The 25,672-nt window shown below is 38.4% G+C and overlaps 2 protein-coding genes across 3 annotated transcripts in view; both read left to right on the top strand.

The window, feature by feature from the left end:
* fndc7b (fibronectin type III domain containing 7b) overlaps positions 1-18,133 on the top strand; it is a 57,887-nt gene extending 39,754 nt beyond the window's left edge. The window contains exons 38-57 of the mRNA XM_014967764.2: positions 859-1,116; positions 1,952-2,212; positions 2,329-2,378; positions 2,608-2,818; positions 3,738-3,998; positions 4,573-4,833; positions 5,766-6,026; positions 7,109-7,369; positions 7,991-8,257; positions 8,838-9,095; positions 9,890-10,153; positions 11,067-11,327; positions 12,447-12,707; positions 13,001-13,261; positions 14,109-14,366; positions 14,615-14,875; positions 14,942-15,229; positions 15,914-16,150; positions 16,296-16,361; positions 17,583-18,133. Coding sequence (XP_014823250.2) covers positions 859-1,116; positions 1,952-2,212; positions 2,329-2,378; positions 2,608-2,818; positions 3,738-3,998; positions 4,573-4,833; positions 5,766-6,026; positions 7,109-7,369; positions 7,991-8,257; positions 8,838-9,095; positions 9,890-10,153; positions 11,067-11,327; positions 12,447-12,707; positions 13,001-13,261; positions 14,109-14,366; positions 14,615-14,875; positions 14,942-15,229; positions 15,914-16,150; positions 16,296-16,361; positions 17,583-17,851 — 4,775 coding nt within the window. The 3' untranslated portion in view covers positions 17,852-18,133. The remainder of the gene's footprint in view (positions 1-858; positions 1,117-1,951; positions 2,213-2,328; positions 2,379-2,607; positions 2,819-3,737; positions 3,999-4,572; positions 4,834-5,765; positions 6,027-7,108; positions 7,370-7,990; positions 8,258-8,837; positions 9,096-9,889; positions 10,154-11,066; positions 11,328-12,446; positions 12,708-13,000; positions 13,262-14,108; positions 14,367-14,614; positions 14,876-14,941; positions 15,230-15,913; positions 16,151-16,295; positions 16,362-17,582) is intronic.
* Positions 18,134-18,787: 654 nt separating this feature from the next.
* Positions 18,788-25,501, top strand: henmt1 (HEN methyltransferase 1). 2 transcript variants are annotated; one of them, XM_014967760.2, is made up of 9 exons: positions 18,788-18,885; positions 20,762-20,874; positions 21,753-21,887; positions 21,978-22,160; positions 22,935-23,103; positions 23,674-23,845; positions 23,917-24,010; positions 24,202-24,359; positions 25,395-25,501. In XM_014967760.2, coding segments are annotated over exons 2-9 (1,020 nt in total). In that variant the 5' UTR covers positions 18,788-18,885; positions 20,762-20,872. The 2 variants fall into 2 exon arrangements, with proteins under 2 accessions (XP_014823246.1, XP_014823245.1); XM_014967759.2 differs by lacking the exon at positions 18,788-18,885 and adding an exon at positions 20,425-20,560.
* The last annotated feature ends 171 nt before the right edge of the window (positions 25,502-25,672 follow it).

Genomic DNA, 25,672 nt, shown 5'->3' with positions numbered 1-25,672 from the left:
GAGCGAGTTGCTAGGTAACCACAGAGTGAGCGAGTTGCTAGGTAACCACAGAGTGAGTGAGTTGCTAGGTAACCACAGAGTGAGTGAGCGAGTTGCTAGGTAACCACAGAGTGAGCGAGTTGCTAGGTAACCACAGAGTGAGTGAGTGAGTTGCTAGGTAACCACAGAGTGAGCGAGTTGCTAGGTAACCACAGAGTGAGTGAGTTGATTCCACCAACTTTGCTTGGCTAGCTGTAAGAGGTTGAGCAGCTGAAGCGTTTCCTTTGCCTACATCTCCCAGAATGCTGTGCGGTTCTGGATTAGTTTGGTGAATAGATTATTCGTTGTTATTGATATATTACCCAGCTCTATTCTCACCTTGTGATGCCATCCATTTTGTGAAGTGCACCAGTCCCTCCTGCTGCAAAACACAATGCAGAGTTTCACTATATCCAAAATTTCAATATTATCAATAACCACTTCAATATCAGTATTGGATTGATTTTTTATTTGTTTTGTTTGTTTGTTTGTTTGTTTTTCCACTTTTTTAAAATGAAAAAACAATCCATTTGATTTGAGATTTGTTTTCCTTTTGAAACTTATAAATTTCTGACTTTTTTCTATAAAATTTTGGAGATTAATCTCAGAATTTTTGAGATTCTTTTCTCTGAACTTTTTTCTTTTCCTTTCTACAATAACTCTACCATGCCGTTGTACAACAAAACAGAAAAAAACATGAAATATATTGTTTTTATTCATAACTGTTAAAGTCAGCTAGATGTTCTCCTCCAGGTTAAACCAGGACCTTGGTCAAACTTTGACATATAAAGAAGGTATTTTTTAGATTGCTATGAGGTAATTTTTCTCTTCTTTCTCCAGATCCTTGCCAGCCAGCTGGCCTGGTGGTCAGCGGATCGTGCCATGATGAGATGGTTACAGTGAGCTGGGACGAGGCTCCGGGCGCTGCAGTGTACGTAGTCACAGCCGCTGGACATCTGGGCTACGTTTCTACTTTCCAAGCCAATGAAACGTGGATAGAAACCGATCTGCCCTGCGGACAGATGTTCACTTTCACCGTAACGGCACAAGATGATCGATGTGAGAGCGCCGTGAGCCAGCCTGAAAAATACAAAACAGGTAACATGACAGGTTCATAACATATGGAGAAACTGCAGAAACACAAAATCTAATATTTTTGGTCTACTTTCTAGTGCAACTATCTTAGGACACTTGAAATAAGACAAAATTAATTTGCAAGAAATGGGAGCTTGTTTTAAGTCAATAATTCCTAATATTGATCAAAAAATACTTGTTCCACTGACAGATGATTTCTCTTAAAACATTTTTCTCATGTCGTATGTAAAATAATCTGCCAGTGAAACTCCGACTTTTTCATCAATATTAATGAATTATTGACTTAAAACAAGCCAGTTTTTTGTACTGTACAACAAGTTGTAGAGTTTTGTCTTATTTACTGCCCTGAATGTTGCTTAGACTTTTCTGAGTTTGCATACTCCATTTAGCGATTAATCAGTTACCAAATTAGTTGACTGTTATTTCAGTAATCAATTAATCTTGATTAATCCAATTAATCGTTTGAATATATTTTCGTCGATGGCCATCAAAAAGCAAAGAAATTATCAACAACCCACAGTCTCATATTTCTCCTTTTGGGTAAAACATTTTTACAGACGGACGTCTCTGTCTCTATTGTTTTGGCATCATTAACGCTTTGAATATGTTGTTCTTTCAGCAAAATCCCTTTTCTCAGTCTGTTTACTCCATTTAACGATTACTAAATTAGTTGACAGTTGTTTCAATAATTGATTAATCATGATTCTTTTGATTAATTGATTATTAAATTAGTTGAAACTTACTTCAGTAATCGATTAATCACATTTATTTGATTAATCGCCTCCGCCCTAGTGTCATATACGGAGCAGTGATGTGAACGTTTGCATCTCTGTGTCAGGTCCCTGCACCCCTGAGGCCCTGCAGAGCTACACGCGCTGCGAGGACAGCCTCGGCTCCGTCAGCTGGACCATGTTTGCAGACGCAGAGTCGTACCTGGCTGTGGCGGTGGGGCAGGACGGCCACATCCACCAGTGCGCCTCAAACACCACCAACTGCACGTGGGACGACCTGCACTGCAGCGAAATTTACACCGTCAACGTCGTTGCGCTCGACTACCATTGCACCAGCATGCAGAGCAACAGCACAATTATTCGGATGGGTAAATACGATTTTAAACTGTACAACTTAGAAACGTGGGACTTTCATAGAGTAAAATGTATTGTTTTTCTGTGCCAGTTCATTTATAAATGTCAGACTTCCTCCTTCTTCTTTCAGCTCCTTGCATACCTCAAGATTTGAAATCATCCATTAACTGCTCTACAAAGGTGACTGATGGTTTAATTGGCTGTAAATCAGACAATCGGGCATTTGGGCCTCCTAAGAAAATAAAGTATGAGAATAAAGTCAAAGTATTTGGGATTCTAACTTGACTTTAATCTTGTAATTTGATGACTTTATTTTCATAATTCTTTTCTTAGTTTGGCCATAATATTCCCTCTCATCAGGTGAAACAGAGTCTCAGGCTGACTAAAACTTGTTTTCACCTCCTCCCAGGTTGGATCGCTGACCTGGAATGCGAGTGAAACTGCTGAGTTTTACATCGTGACGGCAGAAACCAACAGCGGCCACAAAGTGCAGCTGAGCACCAACGACACCTGGACGTTCATTTCTGAGTTCCTGTGCGGTCAGGAGTACTTCCTGTCTGTTCAGGCGGCAGACGCTTTCTGCACCAGTCGCCCCAGCCAGCCTTCAAAACTCTTTTCAGGTACATTTTTATGAAAACTTTTTATTTTTTGTAGGAACTGAATTTCAAAATCCACCAAAGATGAAACAAAAGAACATAATCGGATTTATGTTCGGACCATTGGACTTTAAAACGATTCCAGTGTTAACTCACCAGTTGCACCAGGACTTTGTCTCCATCCCTGGAATACAAGAAGCTTTGGGTTAGAATTTGGAAGTTGCTTATAGACCTTAAACAATAATTTTAATAATAGATTAATCTATCAATTATTCTGATGATACAAATGTTTTTTTATACAGCATCAGAAATACATTAAAATATTCAAATAAATAACTGAACTCCTCAGGAAATGGACTAAACGAAGAATAGATTTTATTGCCCAGAATGGACCAACATGGCATTTCTTTAGCAGATTTGAACCGAGTGGAGCTGAAACTGTACCACTGGAGAAGTTTTGGGTAGAATATATTTACAGATAAAGGTGTTTTTATCTTAAATTCAAAATAAATATTGCATTTATTATATATTTTGTACAGTTTTGGTTTAAATTACTGCTCTGAACAGATAAATTTCTCATCAAAATGACCTTTTTCAGAGTCAGTATACTCCAGTTAATGATTCATTTATTACTAAATTTGATTATGATTTTTAAAGCAATCGGTTAATCACGATTAATCGTTTAAGCCTTTGATTCTTAGCTTATTAATAAAGTGTATTCCCATAAATTATAAAATACTAAAAGTTGGTTTGTTTCAAAATGGGTCCCAGAAAGTTGTCATTTGATGATTTGGAGAAAAAATGGACTTTGGGTTTTCTATTTGGTTTAGTGAGGGACTATGCTGCAGTAGAGTAGATGTGCTGTATTGACCTTTTCCTCTTATTTGCTACATCTGACACCAATCTTAACCCTCTGCTCTCCATGTTGTGCTCCCGGCCGCAGAGCCCTGCCCGCCCACCGAAGTGCACAGCGTCTTGAACTGCCTGTCGAACATCGCTCTGCTGTCGTGGACCGGCTCGGCGGGGGCGGAGTTCTACACCGCCACGGTGATGCCAGAGGACGGCCAGCCGATGAGCTGTGCGTCTGAAAACGAGCAGTGCGCCATTCCCAACATCCCGTGTGGGAAGCACAACCTGGTGACGGTTGTCGGTTCCAACGGGATCTGTGATTCTGACCCCAGCATGTCTGACATACTGCAGTCGGGTGAGTTGGTAGACATTTAAATTTTATTCTTTCCTTATTACAAAAATTGCTGAAAAGAAGCTTATTTCTCTCATGTTTTTTCACTTGCACACAATGTTAAAGGTGATATAAGATATTATGCTTCCTTAAACAGGTTAGGAATGTCTATGATCCATACAAAACATGTTCAATACATTTTTCCCACAAAATAATTCTTATTTAATGAGAGTCGAGTCTGGTCAGTTCTTGGGTTGCTAGGTGACGGGCCGAGTTCCGCCGGGGTTGCTAGGTAACGGTCTGGGGTTGCTAACTTGTAATGTTTCATTTGGAATGTTTTTGAAACATCTCGTTTTCCAGACACCAGAAAACATGAAGTTATTACGAACTTACAAGTTTGGCTGTTTTTAGAAGCAGTGGGGACCAAAATGGAAGTACAAAAACAGGCAAAGTGTGAATTTCGCTTCATACGTCCCCACACTATAACCTTAACGTAATTTCAATGAAAAATTAACCCTGTTCATGTAGAATTTAAACAAGACGTTTCCTGTTAAATGCTTCCTGTTTCTGCTGCTGACCGTGCCATCTCCGTCCCCAGTCCCCTGTGTTCCCACTGACGTGCGAGTGACGGTCAACTGCTCCACGAACCAGGCGGTGGCGTCTTGGAGTGCCAGTGACGGCGCTCTGTTTTACAAAGTGATTGCAGTGAGCACACAGGGAGCCGAGTCCAGCTGCGCAACAGAGGAAACAAAGTGTGCGCTGACCAACCTGACCTGCGGACACCAGTACAACGTCCAGGTGGTGGCGCAGGACAACATCTGTTCCAGCTTACCAAGCCCAGCTGTCGCGTTTGAGTCAGGTAAACATTCAGGATTTATATGAATCACCAAAATATAAAGCTGAGTGGAGTGCTGTTTGTGAAGTTACACAGTCAAAAATTAAATGAGAATCATTGTCATAAAGGAAAAACATTGGAGTTCATTTTTACTCATCCACTCATTTATTTATAAATATAAGTTTCAAGCATAATATTTAATTTGCAAGCTAAATATTTAGCTCCACAGTATTTAGTTATCAAGCTAAATATGTAGCTCCAAACAAAATATTTAGCTAATATGCTAAATAGCAAGTTTGGAGCTACATATTTACTTAGCAATATAAATATTTCATTTACAAATTAAATATTTAGCTACAATATTAAGCTATGAGCTAACTAAACATTTAGTTTATGAATGTTTAGTTACCTCCATGTTTATTTAGCTTGCTATTTAGTTAGCAAGCTAAATATGTGACTCCAAACTACGTTTGTAGTTAACTTGGTAAACAGAAATCCAAAGTCCCCAGTAGCAAGATAAATATTTAATTTACAAATTTAAAATGTAGCTGGCTCATTGCAGAACATTTAGCTAATGTGCAGATTTACCCACCTGTAAGTGAATGTGAACTTTCAAAATAAAAGTTGGGTTTAGCGAATCTCTATATAAACTTCTGCTGCCAACTAAATATTTAGCTCCAGCTGTTTAATTAGCAAGCGAAATACGTAGCTCCGAACTACATGTTTAGTTTGGACCTAAATATTTAGCTAGCAAGCTAAATAATTAATTCCAAACCAAATTTTAAGCTATGTACCATTTGCAATATTTATCTGGCAACCTCAGAACCAAATGTAAAGCTATGAGTCAGCTTACCTAAATTATCGCTGCTAATTTTTGACTGTGTAACTTTACAAATGGCGGCCCATTGTGCCTAAATAACACATAAAATGTATTTATGTTTAATTACGTCTCTTAGTTCCCTGCACACCCAACATTGGCTCTGTGATTCTGGACTGCTACACCAACTCTGCGCTCCTGGACTGGATGTATTCTGAGGGCGCGTTGAACTACACATCCACCGCCCGGTCCTCTGGCGGTCATGTTTCCAGCTGCACCACCAGCCTCACCAACTGTGAGCTGGAGAGCCTGCAGTGCGGCCAGACCTACGAGGTGGCAACTGTGGCGTCAAACGATCAGTGCAGCAGCCCACCCAGCGCCACGCTGCAACTGGAGTCAGGTAACCGCTCAAAAAGAAGATTAAAACCTTCAATTCAGAGTAAAACTGTTGCTTTATAGCTTGATTTACTCAAATAGATTTAAATTTTGTTGAATTACTTAAACTCAAAAGCTGCCAGAAACAATTTAAGGGATTTGTTCCTCCATAGTTTCCATATAAAAATCCTTACTTTACTCAACTTAAATATTTAAAACTATAGCTGTGCACAAATTAGAATTATGTAAATAAATTTACTGAATAAAAACACGGCATTTAAAAAAAAAAGAGAAGTTTCTCAATAAAAATCTTTTTGTGCTGGGATGAGTAGGTTTTTTGTTTTTTTTTGGACTATCAAAATTGATTTAGTTTGTAAAACTGCGATGGAAATACAAAAGTCACATGACCAGCAACCAGATGTTACTACTGGCAGAAATGACAAAGACGACGACAGGAAGTAGTTGGAGGAGGATGACGCAGCAGCATGTTTTTAATGACTTATCTCGTTAATAAACTTATGATAAATGAGACCAGTTACACAAAAAGTGCTATTTGTATCACAAAGCTGCCCTAGGGGTTTGCATTTATTGTATCATTTATCATGAATTTTGATCTACTGTTGTCTCAATAAATTTAAATTTATAATAAAGACAAATAAAACTCATAGAAGCTTTATTTTTGTTATTTTCACCAGTTTGTTCCACCAGGGCTTCAATATCACTAAATTCAAAGTATGATGAAATGCGGTTACTGCGTTCAAATTAGTGACATAAATCACAATTATTTGAATAAATGGCGTCTTAATTATCCTTTTCAAATTTATTGATATTTATTCAGTTAACAAACTGTGGAGAAAATAGTAAAACTAACAATCCTGACAAAACATAATTAACTGGGATTTACTGACAAAATTATGATTACAAATTTAAGATAAAATAAATTTCTAAAATTCCTACAAATGGATCTCATGTCTATTTTCATCCATATTAAATCACCTAACCTCCATTTTTATTTCCATGCTGTCCCTCGTAAATCACAAGTTTAAGAGCAGGCGGGAAAAAAGCGCCTCTTCAGCGATAATCCTTGACTTTCACCTTTCCTCCCAGTGCCCTGCCCTCCTGAAGACGTTGTGACCAGTCTGGACTGCGATAGCAACGTAGCTCAGGTGGAGTGGCAGGCCAGCAGCGGCGCAGACTCCTACATCGTCCAAGCTTTCGGCGTGCAGGAGCACGAGACCAACTGCTCCACAGACTCCCAGTCCTGCATCCTGCCCGACCTCATGTGCGGCTTCACCTACAACGTCAGCGTCATCGCCGTTAACGCCGTGTGCAACGTGTCGCAGAGCGAAGTGCACCAGCTCAAAGCAGGTGAGAAAAGGCTTTCGGTTTAAAGTTTTAAATTAAAAATGTTGATGCAATTAGGAATGCGAGTTATCAATAGGCCTGTCACAGCAATAAATTATCCCAGAAGTTATTGTGATAAACAATAATATTATTGTTTTGAGATAATTTTTATGTTACAGGCACAATATCTATAGGAAAGAATTTCAAACTAAAGTTTTTGTAAAATAGAAAAAGAAACAGTATATGAGTAGGGGAATGTTTTTCCCTCTTTCCTGTTCTGGTATTGCTCCGCCATCTTTGTTTCTGTATCAACTGCTTCTGCTTCAGAATGACCAGCAGCGCCTTGACCTGCCACAGTAACCAAATTTTGCTGGACGATAAATCGTCCCAGTAATTATTGGGATAAAAGATAATATTGTTGTTTTGAGACCATTTTCAAGTAACATAATGGCAAAAACGATGCTTATTGTGAGACATACATAGATTTCATAAAAATGATTGAAAAACAGACTGAATTTATAAAAATTTGATTTAAAAAATTGATCTCCTTTTTATTCATTTCTCTTTTTTCATTTTTTTTAAACACTGATAAACCATTGACCATGAGTTGTAAGTCGGTGAATTGTTTGCTGATGTGCTGTGTAGTTCCCTGTGTGCCTGCGCTGGTGGAGGCCCGAGTCGTGTGCGAGTCCGGCGGCGTCATGGTTTCCTGGGAGCAGAGCCAAGGCGCCTCGTCGTACTCCACGGTGGCGCGTGGCGGCAGCGGCGGCGGCTTCGTCCCAACGTGCAACAGCTCCTCCACCTCGTGTCTGCTGGACGACGTCCTGTGTGGCCAGAACTACTCCATCACCGTCATCGCTTCGGACGACGTGTGCAGCAGCGCCGAGAGCTCAGCCGTGGAGATCGACACAGGTTCAGTCACGATTTGGGTTTAATTTAGCCTTTAACACAACGTTTCTCAAACCGAACACTCCCAGACCAGCTAGCCTGAAATAACACATCTGAATATTTACAACCTGTAATTAAAATATTATTCTCTTCACTTTCTAATTACTGTTTCCATTGTTCATCATCAGTTGTCTTTATTGTATTTACTTGCTGATTATATAATCTTTAATTAATTAAAAATAACAATAGCTGTTGACGTGTGAGCGACACATTATAAGCAAGCAAAGTCATAAAAAACAAAGAACAGTTCTCACCAAATGAGACTCGTTCACAGCAGTTGTTTTATTTCCACCGGTATCTTCAGTCTTTCTTTTGAGTGACCCGGTTTTAAGCCTCTTTTCTATTTTTATTTTTAAGCCCAGTTCTTTGCTAAGCTAGCTGTAGCATCGCGCTTTCAGTTGACTTTATGGTAAATAAAGGGTCGTTTACATGCAGTACCTTACAGACTACTAGGGGGCGCCTGCAGACCACAGTTTGAGAAACTTCTCTATTGTTATGGCTTCATGTTGTGTTGACCCTTTTATCCCTTTGTGTCGGGTTGCAGCGCCGTGTGTGCCGCAGGAAGTGACGGCGGAGATGTTGTGCGGCAACAACACCGGCGTGGTGGCATGGGCCGAAGACGAAGGCGTCGATTCGTACCACGTTCAAGCTTTGGGGCCCGACGGTCACAAAATATTCTGTGACAGCGACGAAAACAGCTGTGAGCTTCCCAGCATGCATTGTGGCCAGACCTACAACCTGACAGTGACGGCTCAAGATGGACGCTGCGACAACAGCAACGCCTACCTCGACCTGAAGTCTGGTAGGAATACTGTTACATTTTCTCTTAAGCTTTAAACTACTGGTTGTCATGGTGACGGGGAGGAATTACATACCGGAGTTAACTCCGACGGTGTATTGGCCGTTTCTGAAAAGAAAAAAAAAATGTAGAAAAAACAAGAAAATTTGAGTTTGAAAAGCCAAAAATTTGTAAGAAAACTCAAACACTCAAAAAAATGGAAATTTCTCAGTTCAAAAGTTGAATTTATGAGAAACAAATCAGAAAGTTTGAGATTAATCTCAGAAATTTTGTAGAAAAAGCTTGGACATTTCTGAACTCCCAAATTTGAAAATTTGTGAGAAAAATAAATCACAAAATTTGAGATTAATTTAAGACATTTGGCAGAAAAAAGTAAGGAAATTTCGGAGTGTGAAAATTCAAAAAGTTGCGAGAAAAATTAGAGAAATTTTCTGGAAAAAAATTGGAAATTTTTTTACTCTGTAAACATAAAGTTTGGGAGAAAAATCTCAAATCTTTTTTGATCATTTCAGAAATTTTGTGGGGAAAAAAATAAGTAGATTTCTGAATTTGAAAATTAAAAATTTGTAACGAAAAAAAATCAAAAATGTTTACACTAATTTCAGTAATTTTGTAGAAAAAAATTTAAAAGTCCAGAACTCAAAAAGTCAAAAATTTGAAACTTTTACAATAGATGAATGTTTTTGGCTTAATGAGATCAGAAAATGCTTTTTTTAGAATAAATCTTAAATAATCTCATAATTTGTGAGTTTGTTTTCTTCTTATTTTCAACTTTTTCTGTTTCTTCTCTCTGCCAGTTCCTTGCAAACCCACGAACGTCGGCGCGTCCCTCCGCTGCCACTCGAACTCGGCTGCGGTGACCTGGGAGGGCGCCAGCGGCGCGCTCTCTTACGTTGCAGTCGGCGTTACTGCAGACGGGACACACAGGGCCGAGTGCAACAACACGATGACCTTCTGTGACCTGAGACACCTGCAGTGTGGACAGACCTACAGCGTCAGCGTGTTCGGCCTGGACGAGTCCTGCGCCGGCCAGGAGAGCAGCAAGACTCACCTACGGACAGGTAGGAACTGAAGGTCGCTAGCTAAGAAGCTAAACTTTATGAATACATCTGAGTTGTTAGCTATTTAACTCTACAGCGACCTCCGCCCATTAGAATAACTTATAACTGGAAATAAGGTTTGGTACCAAAATATGATGCACAGCTCTACGTTATGATGTCATCATGATGCTTAAAACAGATAAATGTGTGGATGAACAGAAACGATCTAGAGTTATAGATCTAGAGTCAATGCACAGCTTCAGTTATTACATCTGGAAACTAGAGATCAGGATGACCTCTGACCCTTCAGAGCCACATAAAGACAGTTTCAAAGTCGGCCTCCTATCAAGTGAAGAATGTTTCCATGTCCCAATAAGATGTAGAGAATCGCATCCAGGCAATATAATAATAATATAATAAAGTAATATAATGGCACAATAATGCAAGAACACATTCTCAAAGATCAATAAACTTTAAATTCCAATGAACATTTAACACTGGAACTGGAAGACATTTAAATACCTAAAATGAAACAACAAATAAAATAAATCATGGCGTCTCTGTAAACAAAGTTGTCCTTCGTAGAAAGGGCAAGTCGAGACCAAAACTCCAGACTGAAGACTTTTATCAGCCAGTTTTTGGTAGAAAGAGAGAAAATGTGGATTATATTGAGCTTGTTTTAATTTGTTCATGTGATTAATTAACAGGCCTACCACCGGCTCCCTGCAGCTCAGAGAACAGAAAATACTGCTGTTAGTTTATGAATCCCTGAACGGCTCAGCACCAGAACACATTACAGACCTGCTGTTAGAGTTCCCTTTGATTCATAACAGTGATCAATATATTTGGTTGATATTTCACTAAATGTAATATTGTTTCATAACTGGTGACTGTTGTGTTTTATATGATGTAAATCTCTTTGCCTCTGTCTCAGCTCCATGTCCGCCTCAGAACGTGACAGTCGCTGCCAGATGTGCTGAAAAGGCGATGGTCGTCTCCTGGGCTCCCAACCCGGATGCCCAGTACCTCCATGTGTCCGCAGTGAGCAGCACCGGCGCCAGGCTGTACTGTAACTCCAGCTCCGACTCCTGCACCATCGCCGGCCTGCCCTGTGGGCAGCGATACAACGTCACGGTGATCTCCGTCAGAGACGCCTGTGAGAGCAAACCGAGCGCTGTGGTGGCGACCAGTTCAGGTAAACGTCAGCTCATCGTTGCTTCAGGAACGGAAACGGAGTAAAAAAAAATCCTGTTATAATCTATTTCTTTTTAAAATGATAACTGTGACTGGGGTTGCAAAAAACGAGTAATTTCATAATCAGTTATCGATTATTCTGACAGTAAATGGGATAAATGGAAGATTCTACAGATTTTTCTCCAAGCTACATCAGCCTTTATCATACAATTCTAGAAATACATTAAAAGATGCAAATTCCTTTTAAATAGGGAATATATGTATATGTTTTGCCTAAAATGCAGTAACATATCATTCCTTTAGTAAACTTCAACCAGGCGAAGCTGAAGCGTTGCCACTTGAGAAGTTTTTTGTAAAACATATTTACAGAAAAAAAGTTTTTATTTTAAATGCAAAATGTGTCTGTGAATATATATACAGATAGTATATTGTATACTTTTGGCTTAATTGCTGCTCTGAATGTGGTTTTTTTCTGTAAATTGCATTTTTTTGAGTCCATAAACTCCAATTATCAATTAATTGACTTCTAAATCGGTTGAAGATTGTTCCAACAATCGATTAATCATGATTAATCATGATTAATCCAATTAATCGTTTGGGTCCTAAAGACATTCAATTGTTTAATTTTTTTGAAATACCAAAAAGTGTCTCTACTCCAGATTAATTGATTACTAAATTAGCTGAAGATTATTTCCATAATAGTTTCAGTCATTGTAATATTATTATTATTTTTTTCTGAAACAGAAAAATTAGTATTTACTCCAGCTAACAATTAATTGTTGATGATTATTTCAACAACCGATTAATCATGATTAATCGTCTCAGTCCTAATGATGACATTTTCATTCTGTTTAGAGTTGAACCTTTGCATCTGTGCCAACTGGTCAGGTGTGATGGACATCAGATTTTTCCATCAAAATAAGGAAAATATTTGGCTAATGCGACGATCCCTGTGTTCGTATATTATAAAGAAGTTTCTTTATAATACAATAGAAACTTCTAGTATAATAGAAGTTTCTCCATCCATTTTCTGTACCCTTCTTTATTTCTGAAAAATAAAGAAGCTTCTGCTGCATAAAAAGTGAATGAAAAGTAAAAATCGTGTCCCGATGTGCGACAGCTCCATGTGTTCCCACGAAGCCTAATGGCCGCCTGGACTGCGTGTCAAACTCGGCCTGGGTGTCCTGGACCCCCTCAGAAGGCGCCAGCAGCTACTCCGTCATGGCCACAGCGGCCGGCGGCCATAACTCCAGCTGCACCGCCTCGTCCTCCCCGTGTGAAGTCGCAGATCTGAAATGCGGGACTCTCTACACCTTCCATGTCACGGCAGTCAACAAGCACTGCCGCAGTAATCACAGCAGCACCTTTGAGATCGAGACAGGTACGCAGCGTCATACTTTTGGTTTTCGGCCACCTGAGGCTTCTTCGGACCTTCCACACCAGCTGTGTTCCCTTTTCAAATTTACGCAAACCTTTGTTACCACTAAGCAAATTTATTTTTGTAATAACATTTTGTGCAATTATATAATCAATGGAAATGCAGCTACTTACTCTAGATGTAAGTAAGAAGACACTACAGAATTTGTCATGTTTTGTTTCACAGCTATCCAGACACAGAAATGATTGAATTGACGCCGACATTTGGTATATTTCTGTTTATTTCTGCCCCTTTAGGTCCCTGCGCTCTAGAGAGCGTCAGTGCAACAGCTGCATGCAACAGCGACACCATCCTGGTTGAATGGAAGCAAACGCTGGACTCGCCGCTCTACCTGGTCACAGGTGAAGCCGACGATAAATCCGTCATTTCCTGTAACAGCTCGTCCAACTGGTGCGTCCTCCATGATGCCCGCTGCGGCCGACACTACAGCGTCATCGTGTCAGCTTCCTCCGACAAGTGCAGCAGCCTAAGAAGTCCCCCGACGAAGATCAAGACAGGTATTTAAAACAGAATCAGTTCCGCCTGTATGCATCCCTTGAATGTAGTTGTTTACATCCGGAAACTTTGTGCATCCGCACAACACTGGAGAGCAAAAAGGTGATATTTTTACCTGCTGTAAGTAACGGCGCTCCGTTAACAAAATGAAACCTGGAGATGTGGGTGTGATTAACTTAATACCTGGACTTAAAACTGTGGCTTAAAACCACTTTTTTTTCGCTCTCGTCACCTAAGATACACACAGCTTAGGTGACAAGTTGCCGTAGCAACTGACAACAACGACACTTTGTTTATTTCCCACACAAAGAACAGAACATTACAGTTTTATATTTTCAGGCTTCATGTTTGTGTTGTGATCATTACGATTATCAATGAGTGATCACTGTGGTAGATTAGCTACCGCTGCTTTTAGCTAAGCTAACACCGCGGTGGTTGATTAGCTAATTTAAGCACCTGCTCTCCTGATGATCTGTCAGAGTTGGTGTGGGTCATCTTTTCTTTTTTGTTAACTGAACCAAAATTCAGTTGCATCCACATGTTAAGGTTGTCATAGTCAAACTAGCATAACTGAACTCTCCCTCCCTATTTTTTTCCTAATTAAAACTTTTACTGACCTTGTTTCAAATTGTCGTAGTGTAGCAAAGCACTGCATCCCTTTTTATTTTACATATCAGGGGTACATTTAAGATTTAGCGCGTTATGTTGATGGTTTATCAGTTAAAACCAATGGTAGTCATCGTTAGCCACCAGCTTTTTGCCCTCCAGCAGGGAGACGGTGGCTGATGTTATGAATGTGACGTCAAGCTGTCCACATCTTTTGGGATACTTGAACTTTTTCTCCTTTAGCTCCCTGCGTGCCGAGCAACGTGACAGTGGTGCCGCGGTGCGAGGACAGAGGGGCTGTGGTTTCCTGGGAGAAATCGCTGGTGGCCACATCGTACCGGCTGACGGCCAGAGGACAAGATGGCCACGTTGTGGCCTGCAACAACACGGCCAACAACTGCTCCCTGTCTGCCCTGCACTGCGGCCAGACGTATGGCGTGAGCATCACCGCCGTGGGAGAAAACTGCACCAGTTACCCCAGCAACAATACCTTCAGAACAGGTACAACTGGGGCAGAAACGATTAATCGTGATTAATCGATTATTGAAATAATCAAAAATAATTTAGTAATTGATTAATTGTTGGCTGGAGAAGAAAATGACTATTTACTGTAAAAACAAAACTCTCAGAGCAGTTTTAATTGAAAACTGTATATTAAAAAAATTATATTTTGTATTTAAGATAAAATAATCGTGACTGGGAAACGTCAACTCCACCGGATTCGCTCTCTGACTTCCTTTATCTTTTAGTGCCTTGTGCTCCGTCTAATCTCGCCGTGGATATCGACTGTCAGACCAACTACGCCCGGCTGTCTTGGGCTCGCACCGACGGCGCTGTGCAGTATTTCAGCCGCGCGTCGTCTGCGGCTGGCGAAGCCTTTTACTGTGACAGCAGCAACACTTCCTGCACTCTGAAAACCCTGCAGTGTGGCAACAACTACAACTTTACCGTTAAAGCCTTTGACGGGGCCTGCAACAGCTCGGAGAGCAAACCTCTGCAGGAAGGAGCAGGTAACAGAGTTAATGTAAAATAACATTTCTAATTTTACTGGTGTAACTCTCCCTCTTTCGCATCAGCTCCATGCCCTCCGTCTCGCCTGAATGTCCGGATGCAGAGGATCAAACTAAGGTTCTGGGCCATGTTATCCTGGGACAAAGTCAACTGTTCAGGCGTCGAGTATTTGGCTGAAGTGAGAGGCTGGGTCGGAAACGACCCGCTGGCCCTGATGAAGGTCTCCTCCTACTGGCAGCCCAGGCCGTACTTCGAGCTGCCGATGCCGTGCAGCTCGGCTTTCAACGTGACCGTGTTCTCCAGAAACTCTGGAGGCGTCAGCAAGCCGTCCAGAACCTACGCAGGAACCACAGGTAGGTCAGGATTTACAACGTCACTGGACAAAACAGGCAGCAAATACTGAACCTTCACTACAGTCAGTAAAAACATCGCAAAAACAAGAAATACGACGGCGTATAGGGGAATTGTAGACAGAAATTTAAATTTCTGTCACAAAACTAAGAAATTCTGAGATGAATTCAAGGAATTTTCTAGAAAAAGTAAATTTCTGAGTTGAAAACTTTAAAATTAGCTAGAAAAATCTCAGAAATGTTTAGAGAAATTTGCAAGGAAAAAAAAGTACATTTTTGACCTTGAAAAGTCAAAAATATGCAAGAATCCCTAACCCTTCCCCATCATAAATCAGTCCTCTGTTTTCCCTCTGACAGTCTAAGTTAGCTTTTTATTGTTACATTTAATAAAATTGTCAATTATTACTGCTTTATGATATATTGATTTAGAAATGTACGATATAATTGATAACATGTTAACAATTATTGATGCTAGCTTACAATATGAATGACAGATATGGATAAAGAAAATACTAATAAATAATGTTAAGATATCATGACTAGTAATTTATTGGATGATGCTGCTGATGTAAAAATAAGGTTATACTTATACCCACTTCTTTGAACGTGTGAATGTACTTTAGTGTATAACTTTATTATTTTATTAGAGGAAAGTTCAGAGCAGTTTATTTCATGTCTGTCTCGCAGAGCCTTGTGCGCCACAGAGGGTTAAATACAGTGGGAACTCGACGTCGGCCATCTTGTCCTGGGACGCGTCGGTGTTGGCCACCATGTACACGGTCTACAACGTGTCGGGGGGAAGCCGGGTGAAGCTGTGCAGCACCACAGGACTCTCCTGCCAGCTGACCAACTTCAACCCTGCTGCCACCGCAGTAACGGCCAGCAATGCTGCCGGGGAAAGCAACCCGAGCCAAAACATAACAGGTCCGGCAGAAACGGTAGCAGAAAACACAATTCTCAACATCTCCAAGTTGGTTTCCTTCATTGGAAGAGAATTAAAGTCCCAGCCAACATTGAAACAATGAAAGTCAAGAAAACAGCTCATAAATAATTAATTTCTGTCCACCAGGTCCAGTGAGAGCACGCAGGAGACGAGATCTGCAACCCGATCAACTCGATGGTGATGAAGAAGAAAGTTAGTGACTTATCGATTATTTAATTAATCTAAAGTTGATTGATTTTATCCATCAACTAATGATTGCAGTGATTTTCTTAAAACTTCAGTTTTCTCTTGTATCAAAATGTTTGACCGTCTTTCCATAACGTAAAGGACAAAAGTTTTATAAATTTAATTTTATTTTGTCACTTGTGTTAAATACTGACTGAATAAACTTTTTTGTTTGTTTTTTACATTTTGAACTTCGACATATATATAAAATATAATATGTAAGATTAATAATATAACATAAGACAAATACTTTGATGTACTTTACATTTTCCTTTGTAAGAAAATTATATTGGTAATAATTCTACCCTGATTACAAATGAAAACCATCCATCTGCATCTATGGGCCAAATTTACATAATTTTTTAATTGCAAATGATGACGCACAAAATCAGTTCAAGGGGCACAAAACGCCCACAGGCCACACATTGATTATTCCTAATTTAAGTGGACATTATTAGTTAATCGATTGGAACTAATTTTAATCTAATAAACAGAGATTCCGAAAAACTGTACTCAAGTAAGAGTAGCACTACTTCAATATACTTTTACCGAAGTAAAAGTAAAAAGTGTCCATCCAAGAAAATACTCATAAGAGTAAAGAAGTATTTGGTAAAAAGTCTAGTCAAGTCCTGAATAACTGATAAATAATCAATCATTATTTGATCACTTATCAAATTGTGATAACTGACCAAAATATTTTTATCAGTTATTTTGGTTAAAAATATAACCAAAACATAAAGTGGAAATGTTGGTATTTTAAGGGCCAAAATGACAATAATTCAAATAAGCAACAAAATATAACATCAGGCAAAAGAAAATGTTTCCAAATCAGTTTCTGTCAATAAAAAACTTATAAAACTTTAACAAAGGCTGCAGTGCGTTTCTGGTGAATTTTTGGTTAAAACATGTTTTTCATTCAGTGGGTAGAAAAACTTAAATTTTACTGAAATAAGAGGAGAAATACTTCATAATAAAATGACTCAAGTAAAAGTAAAAAGTACAGCGTAGTAAAAATACTCCTAAAAGTAAATTTTTTTGAAAACTTTACTCAAGTAAATGTAACTAGTTATTACCCAACTCTGCTAATCGATGATTACCATTAATCGATGAGTAATCCCTGTAAGTGGACTGTAATGATTAGTTTTGATATTGTGGATGTTATTTTGAAGCTTCTTTACGCTCCGTCAGATCTGGAAACCCCAGAGGTGTTGGCTGTGACGGCCAGCGCCGGGTCCTTGGATGTGAAGTGGAAGACGGTGGACGGAGCGACCGAGTACGAGCTCGTCATCGAGGAGGAGCAAAACGCGGAGCAGAGAGTGAGAAACGTAGGCGGGGATTTTTACACAGAGACTGGCCTCAAACCCAGGACCAGCTACTGCGTCAGAGTGGCAGCGAAGGACGGCCTCAACCGGAGCAACTTCTCCTGGCCGACCTGCAGGAAAACCGGCGCTTCGTAGAGAAACCACTTACTGTAGAGACTGGATGAAACAGGTTTATGTGGGGTAAAAATAGTTTTTCCACTACGTAGCATCCATCACAGATTTTCTTTTCTGGTTTGTTCTAGGATGATAACTGATTGCTTTAATAATCTAAACATGTAGCCATTCATAGATGTCTAAAAGTGTTGCTGAAGCCATATTTATCAAAAGAATTGTTTATTTTTAAGATAGGTTAATACTTTTTTTTTGGATGATTGTTAACTCTTAAAAACTCAATAAACTTGATAATTTATCAAGAAATATCCTTTAAATGTATATTTTCTTGGTGAGTTAACTGCTCAGATGATGATGAATTAAAAAGAAATCTATGACATAATGAAACAAATTTGTGTAATTTTGTTGGTGAAATGTCTATGGTGTTCCAAGAAAAACCTTTACAAGGCTGACACAAAGAATACAAAGTAATAGAAGCGATGATTTGGTCCAAACAGACTCGAGTTCAACTAAACCAGGGGTGGGCAACTCCAGGCCTCAATTGTCAGTCTCCTGCAACTTTTAGATGCGTCTCCACTTCAACACACCTGAGTCAAATAATGATGTCATCAGCAGAGAACTTGACTGCATTTAAGAGGTGATTCAGCTGTTGGATTCAAGTGGGTTGGACCAGGGAGACATCTGGGAATCGCAAGACACCGGCCCTCCAGGACCAGGATTGCCCACCCCTGAACTAAACAGGAGATTACATGAAGACAGAAAAACACAAAGAAGCCACCTCCAATTAGCTCAGTTAAAAAAAGAAAATAAATCTCGGCAAACAAAACAAATTGATTACATTTTCTTCACAAAATCCTTCCTAGACAATGGGATTTTGAGGTCCTTTCAGAATGAGCTGACAGTGACGGTTTCTGTCACTTTAAATCCAATAAGCTGCCACTGGCCACGCCCACCATCTTGACGGTTACACTCGGTGAAAACGGCCGCAAACATTTTGAAAAAGCAGAATTAGAGCATCCAGAAGAACCAACAACAATGCAGCAAGTGGATTCTGGACAGTAAGTTGACAAGAAAACGCTTCTATTTTTTCCCCGACAGTCATTTTACAGCCCAAACCAGTAAAGCCACCTGATCAAACAGTGCTGGAGCTTAGCTTGGGTTGCTAGGTGACGGGCTGGGTCGGGCTCGGCTTGGGTTGCTAGGTAACGGCACGGGCTTCTCCGAAACCCAAATGGAAGTAGAAAAAAGTGAGTTTTACATAATACATCCTCTTTAACATTTGATAATAAATATTTTTTACTCAATAAACAGAGCCTATAGCATTTTTTCTTACTTTACTAAACATTTACACAGCATTGTATTTAAATATAACCAAAGACTATATTTGGCTCAATAATGTAGTTGCAGTTTCCTAAAGCTGGAACACATAACACACTATTTACAATATTTTTATTTAAAATTGTATTTGTATTAAAGGGGTAATATTATGTATTCTTTAGAAACACAGTCCCATCTTATTGCACAATCAAGTACGGTAACTATGAATGTCTGACATCGGAGATTCATTGAAACATGCATGAAAGAATCAAGGCAACACTACAGGTATGTTTTTGATGAGGGATTATAACATGGTGTAAAGCTCAAAAAGTAACTTTTACATAATATCCGCCCCTTTAAACAACATTATGTGCAAATCAAATCTGTACAGAATGCATAGGCCTACTATTTAATACTAAAAATACAGTAAATCACAACAGACCTCATTAAAATACACCGAACATTTTAAATACTAAAAATGGGAGGGAAATTGTAAAAGAAACAAAAGCGTCTACTTACAATTAAGTTGTCCATCCAAAATCAAGTCCAAATATTACATTATCTGTTTAAAATAGAAAAAATAAAGTTTTCAGGATAAAGCCAACCTACCAATAACATTAAAACATGTTTTAAATTTACTCATGTGTCTCAAATTAACAATCAAGAACATCCAAATTTAACTATCATTTGAGAATGCAACTTTGGGACAACCTACAGTTTTGCAACTTGGGTGAGTTTAATTTTATGGGGAATAAAGGAATATAAAAATAGCCTGCAATTTCTGAGAAAATCTTCTATTACTCATCTGTTGTGTTTAATTGGGTTGATAAATATGTCATAGGTGATTCATTCACAACAACAAAAATCAGCTGAACCCAAGTAATTTCAAAGTTGGTGAAGATTAAAAATTGTTTAATGAGTTTAAGACTGATAAAAACTTCACTATACAAGTCCTCTGATGACAAATATGTTCTATCCTAATATTGAGTAAATTATGCAACGTTGCTTGTTTACCAGATTAAAAATGTCTTCTGAAAATAACTTTTAAGCATCTATTAAACATACTTTTCATTAAGTATGTATGTCTGTTATATTTTAGTAATTGGTCTGATCTAATATTCCAATCCTGTTTTCATAAAGTGTAATCAAAATTAAGGCTAGAAAACATCAGTGATTAATTTATATAATGTGTTTGACTGAGTGAATTTGGTTAATGAAATACATTTTTGACTAATATTCAAATTTATCATTACTCGGCAAACAGAGATTTAAACACCGCCCCCTACTGCCGAGGAGGTTAACAGACGGTCACAGAAAACTAGTGGAAGAAAAATGAATCCCATTTTTACTCCGTCACTTCACAGCCAACGACATCAGTTTGTCGTCGATTTTGTCAGAAAAAACAAACCTAATAAGGTAGTTACTAAAATTCAAACACGAATTAAGCAGGAATTCAGCTATTCCTTCGTCTTAGCTTCGAAGCTAACCAACGTTCGCTACCAACTCCTCGTTGTAGCGAAGCCAGTGAACGCCGATGTCTAGTTTATCCAGTTCTACCTGTTGAGAGCGTTTTCTGTCACTTTATTGTCATGTTGCCTGTTTGTCTTCTTCCACCAGGTAGCTGACCTGGGCTGCGGTGAGTGTCGCCTCCTGAAACGGCTCAAGTTTCAGCGGAACATTGAGCTGCTGGTCGGGGTGGACATCGATGGTGCCAAAATCAAGAAAAAGATGTGAGTGACGAAAAGGGAAGGATTTATTTTTTATCGCTAGCTTACAACTTTTCCACAGGAGTAATGAAAAAGTACATATTTATTTTTATTTACTAATTATTAACAACAAAGCATGAACAGTCACGGCTAAGGGCGATTTAGAGAAACCAGTTAACCTAAAAAAAAAAAAGTATCCTGACTTACTTTAGCGAGATCCTGCGAAAGTTTCTAGAAATTTTGTCTCAAGGCACTTTATAATAAAAGTAAATTCAACCCGTTGAAAATTTGAATTTGTTTTCATTCAATTTACCTGGTTAAATAAAATGAAATACAGGCGGATGCCTCTATTTCAGTTGATCCTGTATGTAGTCACGTTAGGTATAATTTACAAATTAACTTATCTAAGAAAACGTGGCTGTTTGCATGCAGTCACTGATTTGCCACATTCATTTCTCCTTCATGGAGTGGCAGTTGTTTGGATAAGTGTAATTTATTTTTCAAAACAAACAAAAAAGAATAAGAACTGGTCCTAGTACAGAACCTTGCAGGACACCATAAATAACTGTTAGCTCTCACATAACGGAAATTACTAAGTTGGACTTGAAGCACTTTGAATTGCCTCATTGCTGAAATATGCTACATAAATAAAATTGCATTTGATTTCAGTAACATCTTCCAAGGTCTGTATTAAGACATAGCACCGAGTTTAGTGAATAAGCTCTGAACTTACATAATTTCCATCTTCAGCTTCTTCAGTTTCTGCGCTGTGAAGTGATTTTTTTTTTAAATAAACAGATGGAAGTTCTCTATGTAAACCATTACTTTGAAGGTGAACAGAAGATTTATCTTTTGCTTTATACAATTCAATTTATTAATTTGTTGCTTGTTTGTCCCTTCAGGCAAGGATTGGCTCCTCTGTCTACAGACTACCTGCAGCCTACCTACGACCAGCTCCACATAGATCTGTACCAAGGTTCAGTCACACAACGGGACGCTCGGCTCCGAGGGTTCGACTTGGTGACCAACATAGAACTGTAAGTGGCTGTTGGAGCTACAAAGTTATTTCTTAAATAATCATTTTTGCTTTCAAACATGTTATTTTGTTACGTCTGTGTTTTTTGCAGCATAGAACATCTCACTCTTCCTGATTTGGAGCTCTTTTCTTCTGTGGTTTTTGGATACATGAGACCAGCGAGCGTCATTGTCAGCACCCCGAACTCTGAATTCAACAAACTTTTACCTGGACTGACTGGTTTCAGACACAGCGATCACAAGTTTGAGTGGAACCGATCAGAGTTCAGATCCTGGTGCAGTACAGAGATTCAGTTATTCACAAAAAAACAACTATACAGTGAAACATCATGCAAAGTTCAGTTTAAAGTCAAAGTCAGTTTCATGAGTGATATCTCAAGTAGATTAATCGTGATTAATCGATTTATTCAGTAATCGATTAATCGTTAACTGGAGTATACACACTCAAAAAAGGCCATTTACTGAAAACCCCCCAACATATTTAGAGCAGTAATTAGGCCACAATTAATAAAAAATATATAAATTATAGTATAAAAACACCTGTGAATGTTTGTGAATATGTTTTAGCTTCGCTTGGTTCAAACTCACTAGAGGAATGCTATATTTCTGCATTTTAGGCAATAAAATGTTTATTTTTTATTTATAAAGGGAAACTGAATTATTTGTTTATATTTTAATATATTTCTGATATTGTATAAAAAAAAGGCTCAAGTGGTTAAATGAAAAATTTGTTGAACCATTTTTCTTTATCTGATTAATCATTAGAAAACCAATTAATCGAGAAACATGATGGGTTTTCTTTAAAGCCAGTTATTTCAAAAGAAAGTAATTTAACAAATACAAGACTAACTTTTGTAAATTTAAGTAGAGGAACTGCTTGTATTGTGAATACGAATTAAAATAATTTACTATGTTGTGCATTTTAAAATGACAAAAAAAGACAGCAACTCTCTGGTCAAAAAGTTGAGAACATGGACTCATTTCAGGCTTTCAAACAACCATTTTGGCTCTTGGATTCTCCCTTCCAATGTCCATTTTGCATCCTGCAGGGCTCTTCAGGTGTGTTTGGATTATGGCTACGAGGCTGAATTCACCGGAGTTGGAGAAGCGCCTCAGGAGCAGCAGGAAAGTGTCGGCTTCTGCTCCCAGATTGGTGTGTTTCAACGTTTGAACGTTTTACCCGACAGAGATGAGGAGGAAGTGTTTTCCTACACTTTGGTGAGTCTATTCCTTCATAAACAACTGGTTCTCACATGCATCACTTAGGGCTGAAACGATTAATCGTGATTAATCGAATATTGAAATAATCGTTGACGAATGTAGTAATCGATTAATCTGGAGAAACATGCAGTGATACAGCTGTCCTTTAGTCTATTTGAACCGGGTGAACTGAAGCTGCCACTTGAGGAGTTTTGGTTAAAATATATTCAAAGAAAAAGGTTTTCTTTATGCTAAACATTAAATTTATTCATTTTTGTACAGCTTAATTACTGGTCTAAATACGTTGTTTTTTTCTCAACAAATTGTCTTATTGAGCCTGAAGCGTCAGTTAACGATTATTAAATTGAGAATTGTTTCATTAATTGATTAATCACAATTAATCCAATTAATTGTTTCAGCCATACTCTAAAAAACAGAAACCCAAGGACATCCAGATTTTCCAAAAATTAAGTCTTCAAAGACCAAAAATGTAATTAATCGCCCTAAAAAGGTAAATACTGGGGCGATACAAAGTTTATGTTTGTGCTTCTCGGCTTTGATACTTTAACCCATAGTTTTCTGTTTTAGGTGTACTCTGTAAATTACCCCACTTTGCGTGACAACAACACTTTGCTCAGAGTCCTGGTGAGCGAGGTTCTGTACTGGGCAGAACAAATGAAGAACAGGTGGATGGAGGAAACGACTGGAGGGACGACTGGTGTTTTACCTCACAGTCAGACTGAACAACAGGAACAATCAGGTCGACCAAGACGCTGAATCAAAACGGCATTTCTCTGCTTTAACTTGTATAAAACATCTTTTTCCATTCAGCCTGTACAGAAAGGTTGAATTGTCCAGGTGAAGGGGAGGAGAGTACCGAGTCGCTTTGGACAAAAGACCAAGAAGAGTCCGGGACCTTAAACAGGTTTGTTTCTGTTTGGAAGAGAAGAAATGTTTAAATTCTGACAGTTCTGTTCAGTTTGGGAACAAAACGTTGCATGGATTTCTCTAAAATCAAGAACAAGGCATATGAATAAATATATGCAAATATGTAAAATAACAATTAGAGGCATAAAGATGTGTGAATGCGTGTATCCAGTATTGTGTTTGTTTCAGGTTTGCCGTTGTTCCTCTGGCGGCGCTCTGGTCCTTCTGTCCGAAAATCGCTGAACTGAGTGGAAATCTTTCAAATCTGAGACGTCTCCTGGTGGATCAGCCTCAAGTGAAACTGTCCCAGGATGGATCCGCTCTGCTTGTAAAATGTGAAGAACAAGGTACCGCTGAGCTGTAATTCGTACCGAGACATCTCTGGTCCAAATAACTTTATTAATGCAAACCACATTCCTGGCATGTTTGCTTCTGAGGTTTTTTATTTTCATCACTTCTTATTTTAAGACCCTTTGTATTTTCTGTCATGTTTACTTTAAAAACATTTTAGTAGGGATGCAGCTAACAATTGTTAGTAATTGATTATTCAGACAATCGATTAAATAAAAATGGCACATTCTGCAGATTTCTCATTTAACCACTTAAGCCTTTGTTTAAATAATATTCAAAATGATTGAAGACACAAATAATTCAGTTCCTTTCAAAGTAAGAAAATAGACATTTTATTGCCTAAAATGCAACGTGGTATTCCTTTTGTGTACGATTAATCGTTTGTAGATTGATTAATTTTTGCTTTAACCGATTAATAATTGGATATCAAATTATGCTTAACTGGAGCTTTTTTTTTTATCATAATTTGAATCCGGTGAAGCTAAAACTGCCACTTGAGGAGTTTTGAATTAACATATTTACAAACAAATGTGATTTTTTTTTAAGTTCGCATTGTGTGTATTTTTTGTACAGTTTTAGCTTAATTATTGGTTTGAATTATTGCTATGTCATTCTGTTATATTTTTGAGTGCATAATGCAGTTGATGACTAATTGATTACTGAATTAGCTGGCAATTATTCCAATAATCGATCAATCACGATTAATCGTTCCAGTACTATATTTTGCTTCCAGATGATGTCGCAGGAATGCGATTGCGTTAATTTTTTTTACACCTTAAGATATATAAGTAAATAATTAATTAAAATGAATGAATGTTAAACCTGTAAAGTTTAACTTTCTGTTTCTGACATTTAATTTTATTTTTCTGATGCTTTGAATTTATAAAAATGTTTGTAATCTGCAGTTTGTCCAGCAGATGTCAGAACTGCCTAAAGTTTGGATGTTCCAGCTCCAAAACATGCAAATGCTTTTCATTTATTTTCTTCTGCTTGTACTCAGATCCTCCTGATTGGATTTTGTTGTTTTTCAGAACCAGAACAGACTGACAGCGATGAAGAGGAGGATGAGGAAGATGCGTCAGCTGTCCAGTGTTCCCATCAAATTGAACCAGAGGAAGACTGGGAAGCGAATATTTGACTTGGAGAAATCAGTTTTGTTGGCAGGAACAGATGGGAATGTAAATTAATCTACCCTAAGGTGAATGTTTGGGGAAAAAGAGAGAAAAGTTTTTCAGTTTTTTTTTATTCTGAAGGCTCGTAAAGTGAAAATAAACCCGAACAACGAATCGTGATTATTCATGGAAAAACT

The sequence above is a fragment of the Poecilia mexicana genome, unplaced genomic scaffold (genome assembly GCF_051168715.1).
Source record: "Poecilia mexicana isolate PSO_F unplaced genomic scaffold, ASM5116871v1 scaffold_4, whole genome shotgun sequence".
Classification (NCBI taxonomy): domain Eukaryota; kingdom Metazoa; phylum Chordata; class Actinopteri; order Cyprinodontiformes; family Poeciliidae; genus Poecilia; species Poecilia mexicana.
The sequence above is the reverse complement of the archived record's forward strand: the minus strand, read 5'-3'. Positions and strand labels throughout refer to the sequence as shown.

Bases quoted from the DNA above. Each gene is read 5' to 3' on its own strand.
- henmt1 (XM_014967759.2), top strand. From the start codon at position 20,477: ATGAATCCCATTTTTACTCCGTCACTTCACAGCCAACGACATCAGTTT. The intron at 23,104-23,673 runs GTGAGTCTATTC...TTTCTGTTTTAG, and splicing joins AAGTGTTTTCCTACACTTTG to GTGTACTCTGTAAATTACCC. The intron at 24,011-24,201 runs GTTTGTTTCTGT...TGTTTGTTTCAG, and splicing joins GAGTCCGGGACCTTAAACAG to GTTTGCCGTTGTTCCTCTGG.